The sequence below is a fragment of the Alosa sapidissima genome, chromosome 3 (assembly GCF_018492685.1).
Source record: "Alosa sapidissima isolate fAloSap1 chromosome 3, fAloSap1.pri, whole genome shotgun sequence".
Classification (NCBI taxonomy): domain Eukaryota; kingdom Metazoa; phylum Chordata; class Actinopteri; order Clupeiformes; family Clupeidae; genus Alosa; species Alosa sapidissima.
In genome coordinates, this window is record NC_055959.1 from 10,922,572 (window position 1) to 10,929,432 (window position 6,861).

General features: G+C 42.2%; 1 protein-coding gene across 1 annotated transcript in view; it reads left to right on the top strand.

Moving 5' to 3' along the window:
• The first annotated feature begins 506 nt into the window (after positions 1 to 506).
• The window catches only part of sntb1 (syntrophin, basic 1), an 18,722-nt gene continuing 12,367 nt past the window's right edge, over positions 507 to 6,861 (top strand). Inside the window, exons 1-2 of the mRNA XM_042086526.1 lie at positions 507 to 1,276; positions 5,697 to 5,916. Of these exons, the coding sequence (XP_041942460.1) occupies positions 751 to 1,276; positions 5,697 to 5,916 (746 nt within the window). The 5' untranslated portion in view covers positions 507 to 750. The remainder of the gene's footprint in view (positions 1,277 to 5,696; positions 5,917 to 6,861) is intronic.

Here is a 6,861-nt window from a genome sequence, read left to right on the forward strand (position 1 = left end):
ACTGAGTGCTTGGTCAGCAGGAGTGTGGCCTATTTCATTCCTCCAGTAGATGGTAGCAACATCCTATTTCTGTGAGGTAAAGGGCAGCAAGTCATGACATTACTGTACTGTGTGATGAAGCGTGGAGTTACATGCCAAACGTAAACAGCTGTTACCGAAGATTTGATACACTCATTCGATGAGAATCCGTAACCAACAACGCCTAATATTGATGGCAAAAAGTTTTAGACTTAGGTTTAGGTTACATTAGTTTACCCATGTATGACAATCATAGGCCTATATGGATTCTGCTTACAGTAAAAAGTACGTTGAAGTAACTTTAACTTATTGACAAGTATGTAATATGATAGAAATATTTTATCAATTGGCTGTAGGCCTATCTTCGAAATGTAACTTTGTCTAACCAGAGCTCCTATTCGTGGTAGGAATCAAACAATGCTTTGCGTGCTGTAGGCTATATAATACAAAACAATTGGCACACTATGAACATTTCAAGAATCGTTCCAACGAACAAGTAGGCTAGCCTAGATGTCCGCAGAAGGTTGGAGTCTTCGAGAGCGAACACCTTCCCACACTACCCACATGAGAACTGACTGTCTGCTCTCCACTGATGTTGCTCCACCCTACAAAGATATGGAGTGCTAGAGAGCGAAAGTCCCCAGACAAATTGAGCCATCAGAGCTTTCAAAGTTTGGGGTCGAAAGTCCTGTGCGTGTTAAATCACATGGCATTATAAACTATGCTCCAAAGATGGCGGTAGCATTACCAGTGTCTGGTAACAGAGTGCAGAAAAGTGGATTTTTGGAGGTATTCGTGCGGGATCGGTGGCACAAAGTGTTGGCCAACTTGAACGAGGAAGCTCTGACATTGAGTTGCGAAGATCTGGGAGAGAAAGTTAACTTGAACGGGATCACTAATGGATCTTACGCGACCAGCACCAATCACCCGGACCTTACGAACAGTCCGACGACGGGCGTACGAACGGCTTTCACGGATTTACCGGAACAAGTGCCAGAGGCAATTGCGAACAGAAAAAGATGCGTCAAAGTGGTTAAACAAGATGTGGGGGGACTTGGAATAAGTATCAAAGGCGGAAAAGAGAATAAGATGCCTATACTCATAAGTAAGATTTTTAAGGGTCTTGCTGCGGATCAAACCCAAGCACTGTACGTGGGGGACGCGATACTGTCGGTGAATGGGATGAACCTGCGAGACGCTACTCATGACGAGGCGGTTCAAGTGCTCAAACGCGCGGGGAAAGAGGTAACACTGGAAGGTGAGAATAACAGAGGTCTGTTGTAAATAGCCTTCTTCAGGAAACTGTCCGACCACCTGTTCATGGTCATCATTACAGCTGCTATAGTGGAGGAATGGGAATCTTTAGGGAGAATGAACAAATCCCGCAATTTAGAAGACCTCAGTTGGTAATGTGTGTTTGGCATTTGTATTCAGTGACTAGATGCGTTTTCTCCTGGCGAACGCAAGGGAACACTCCCTCGTAAACCTTCTCAAGGTTACACAAACTTTCCCTTTGCGACAGTGGATTTACAGTAGTATGGTTTGCAATCCAGTCAAATATTTTCCGCGTAGGGAGAGCATGTGCGATTCCAGTGACATGCAGTTCTTTCTTCTTTACCGAGAAGCTTACGATACACAGGGCTTTCGCAATCAGAGTTAATAGTCAATTACTTGTTCCACAATACACTACGAGTGATTAAAGTGCAGTCCTGTCCTTGTAGCCACAATGAATCACTAGTAGCATATTATGAGCTTCATAAAACGTTACTTAATGTGTGGCACGAATAGTGCAAGATACCTTCAGGTTAGGCTACGAATTAGGCTTCATATTAGGCTATGAACATAGACCAATGAACCTCGTGTGTGCTTATTAAAGTAGCCTACTGGCAATGCTTCTGCTTCATATAAATGTAGACAAGTAACCTCTTGTATAGTCTTAGTCATATTTAATGACACCGAATTTAAGATTAAGATACTAGTACCAGGACTTTATTTCATGAGGTGGTCTACAGATTTCAGATTTTATATGACCTCAGATGGCTGACCTCGGACAGCCGTACTGTATGAATGACCACATCTGGATGTCAGAATACTTTGTAACCAACCATGTTGTCAGAATACTTTATTGTGCCAAAAACTCAGAAATGGCATTCAATTCACAATCATTTTCAAATTTTTCTAAAAACTTACACGTCTATGGACGGCAATAGGCTAGTAATACTGAAAGCTGCCTGAGAATTGAAGCACCAGAGCATTGCACTAGTGACGTAATGCCCAGCTCCCCCGAGACCTCGAGCCCATCTCAAACTGAGCGCAGCGCAGCGCAGGTGTGTTTGGGTCTGACTCGTGTCAGGAAGTAGTCTTTTGTGTTTTTACAGCTGTTGTCCCGATTAGATCATTGGACTAACCCTAGCCTTGGTAAGCTTCTAGTGAAATAGAATGGCTGGTTTGATGGCGTGCTGTCACTCAGGTTGAACACTAAAGTGTCTAAGCCTTTTGGTCTACAAAGTTGTCATCTATGAATCATGAAGTACTCACCAGTCTCCCACTCTGTTTTTGGGTTCATTTGAATAGTTCACTCATCACAGCATTTCCTGCCAGTTATGTTTGCACATCCTTTTAACTCTCCAGTGATCTCCACACCCACCAGCTTGAAAGGAAGAGTCCTGTCTTTCCAGAATTCATCAGAACAAGATTGCCTAGCGTTAATGGCTGCCAAATGAGGCTGCCTGAATAACCACCACAAGTATGTAGCAAAGCTCCCAGCCTCGTAAAAATGGGGGAAAAGCTAGTGGCCGCAGCATACTGTAGGATGGAAAGGAAAGGGAAAGTCAAGTGATGCCTGCACTTTCAGTAACACTGTTTTACAATGCCTGTATGTCACAGGTCATTATGAGGCTGCTCTTGTATTTTTTTATTTTGTAGACTAGCTAAAGTTCACAGTGCGTCTCTATACTGTGACGCATTCTCATCTGTTGTGGGAGATGAAAAGCATGTTTGCCGGTACCTGTTCTTTTCTCTGCAGTGCTTTTTTCCACCCGTATTCAAAGCTTACCCTACATTTCCCTAATTAGTCACTTTCCACTTAATGCCCAATTACTTTCTGTTTTCCCCTCCTCAAACAAAGCCCACGGTTCTCTAGATTCACTTAATGAAGATAATGCTCTCATTGTTTAAGAGAGGTCCACAGAAGCCTGCTTATGGTGACATTTAATGTTAACTACTGATTCACACAATGTACAAATATGCAGCTTTTAACAGTGACTTCCATTGTACAAGACAAATGTGTACTAAGTATTACCACCATTCACCAGTGATTTTTATTAAATAAAATTAGACTGAAGCATGTGGACATTGCGATAAGCTTGACTGTGGAAACACTGCCATCAAAGCAAATATTCAATTATGAGATAAAGAGACCATGCCTCTCATTCACAAGTATGTGGGTAATGAATAATTTGTGTAGCCTTTAAAGACTTTCACCCATGCAGGCTGAATCATTTTCTCACGAGACCAATGGCAGCATCTACTAGATCATAGGGGAGTCACTGGGCTTGATTTTGTTTCATACTTGAAAGCAAAGAACAGATAGCCTAAATATTTCAACTTTTGAGATTTGCTGTGGTTGTACAAAGCATGCAAAGGAATACCTTATTCACAATGGAGTGTTGGACTGTTCTGACATTATTAAAAACAAAGCCAAATCAAAATGCACAGTGTGTGTTTGTTTCATAGACAAGAAGACACATGGTGGTTATCTGTCTGCTATCTGTGACGCCTAGCGGAAGATACTGAAGTCATCGCAGTGCATAAATGATAGGAAGTACTTCCCAAACCATGACTAGGACAACTAAATGGCAGAGCACTGGAGAGTCATGGTCTCTGTTAGCGGTCTGAGTGGACCAGCAGCTGTGGGCTCTCCATTTCCGCTCAAGTCCCAACTCCCTTGGTTTACAGTTTACGCCCCCCCCCCCCCCCCCCCCCCCCCCCCCCCCCCCCACACACACACACACACACACACACACACACACATACGCACACATACACATACAAACACACACATGCACACACACATAGAAAACACAGACAGTGTGGTTATATGATCTCACTCTGAAACTATCCAGCAATCACCAAAGGCAGTGCCATAACAAATACAACACGCCTGTGACAGCTTGAGCAGGGATAATCAGTGGCCTTCTGTGATGATGCCTTCTCTCCGTGTGAAAGGATCTACTTTATATTGCAGTGCAGTGTGATAAAGGATAGATAAGCTACCACAACACTTCAATCAGTTACTCATTATTTGCATTATTTAGGGTATTTTTTGCATTATCTAGAAGGAATGGTATAAATAGTTAATTTTTGAAAATATCAAAGAAATGAGACTAAATCGTAAGAAATTCCTGTGATGAGATGTTATGACTTATGAGCTCCTACGTGTTTTTGGTGTCCTCTTCTCGTCTTTCTTGATAAAATACTGATACTTTTTATTGTAAATTTTGTTTTTGTTGTTGAATACCTGACCCCCGGAAAAACATTGGAGTTTCACGTAGTTCTGCTGGTATAAACCATTGCTTGATTGTCTGTGACAGGCCACTGGGTCTTTTGGTTAAGGTTTTCTTTGGACAGGACTGACCAGTTTCCTGCCGTCACGCGGATTCCATCTAATCTTACTGTAAACACACACATGCTCACACCTGGGGGCGTGTAGGTCACCAGATACCACAATGTCACGTAAAATGAGCCGGGAGAAGGATCCAAATGTTTACATAAGGTCTGGATAGTCCGGTGTAACAGAAAAGTGACCTCTAAACTGAAGCCTGTTTATATGCAACCCAGCCCTCAGCGGTAACAAAAACACTGTAAGACTGATCAGTTTATAGGTTATCCATTAAAGAATAATTTTGATCATGTCCTTAACACAATTGCAGTGTACTTCATATATACTGATTAAAAGCTCATTTCCTTTCAGTCTGTATTAAGTTAACTTTACCAGTTTCTGCATGTTGCACACAGCTGTACCAGTTTATCAGTTGGAAATGCAAGGAAGTTATTAAGGCTTAACGTCGGCTTTTAACAAGAATGAGGCAACCACAATATGGCTAGGCTAATTTGTCTTACAGCTGTGCACTGTCCTTGAATACCAGCCAGGAATCCTGCATGACTGTTGTGGGGAGCTGTTTTTGAGGTTCTTTTTGCGATAGTTTGAAGCACTGCATCCAGCTTTTGGTTGAGGTTTTGTTGACTTTCATGACTTTCAGTACATGGCTTTTTCTTGTAAATGGGTTAGGTACAGTAGCTTTACTCAAACCCTCACTGTAGAACTGAAGTATAAGGTTGCTTATAGCCATTCCATAATGATTATGTGAGACAGTCCTTTACCAAGTTTTTGTGATTCCCAGTGGTGACCAAGGCCACAGATGTAAAAAAGAGGGTAAAAATGAGAGTATCCACGTCAGAGTTCACCGTAAAATAGTTTTGCCATTTCAAAGTACCGGTAGTCTGAAGAGTTATCTTGCCACACATCACACATTCACACACATGCACATGCACGTGTTCCTGTACAAAACACTTTAGCGGGCACACAGAAATGGAATGTTTGATAGAGCACTGTCTTTGTACTCCCTCACAAAAATGGCAACATTTTATACCATTCATGGCATTTGTCTCATTTTTAGTGAAGTACATGCGAGAGGCCACTCCTTACGTGAAGAAGGGCTCCCCGGTCTCGGAGATTGGCTGGGAGACCCCACCTCCAGAGTCTCCGCGACTGGGCAGCCCCCACACAGAGTCGCCCAGCCCCCCGCCCAGCCTCCCTCTGCAAGGGGACCGCAGGTGCATCCCCCTAAAGATGTGCTACATCACACGCAACCTGAGCACTGCTGACCCAGAGAACAGGTATCTGCCTCATAGCACTCTACACACCACTCCATGATTTTTTTCTGTGTTGCACTGTGACCAATTGAACAAATAGAAATCAGTTCAGTAAGTAAACATGATGGATAAAGGTTGTTACTAGTGTGTACGTAGGGGTCACTGCTGTAAAATAATGACCTGAAGTCTTTCCTTTGTTCCTTTCATTTATGACCACAATGATGACATCGTCCCCTTAGAATTATAACGTTCTATCTGACATTTTCGTCAAAATTAGTTATTGACATATTCTTATTCTGTGATAGCTTCATAAGGTGAGGTGAAGTGTTTCTTGAAGTTGTATGCATTTTTGGACATTGCATCTAAAGAGGCTTGTTCCACTTATCAATATAACTCTGGAATTCTAAAACGTTGAAGCTCAATGTCTCAGAACTACTCCGAATGCAGATATAACCTTATAATTCCAAAGGGGACGAACTCTTATCAAAGCATAGGAAAAATGTCTTGAGTTATGCCATAGGCATCAGTTTATGGCATGCTTTGATATGATTGATATTGTGGAACTTCTTAATTTATGAAACCAAAACAGAAGAAACTCGATGATGGCAACTTATAGGGTTGACTGATGGCAGTGTTCATCTGCTGTGGGTTTGTTGGCTGATTGTGTTTCTAGAAGGTCTCATTGCTTAAATTAGTATTCTGGTTACCTGGAGATGAACCTATGAGGAATTAGAGTCCTTGTTCTCGGAGTTACCTTTCACCCTCAGATTTATTTGATTGAGCATAGGTTGCCTTTTGTAGTTTTGAATAATAAATAGGCACAGCATGATGGGTTATAGCTTTGCACCTGCTTTCTTTGTTATCATTTCACCCATAGCTGCAGGGGGCTCATTATTCTAAAGACAAACTTTTTTTTATGACAAGCCACTTAATATGACAGTCCCAGTGATACACAATGGCGGGACTGGG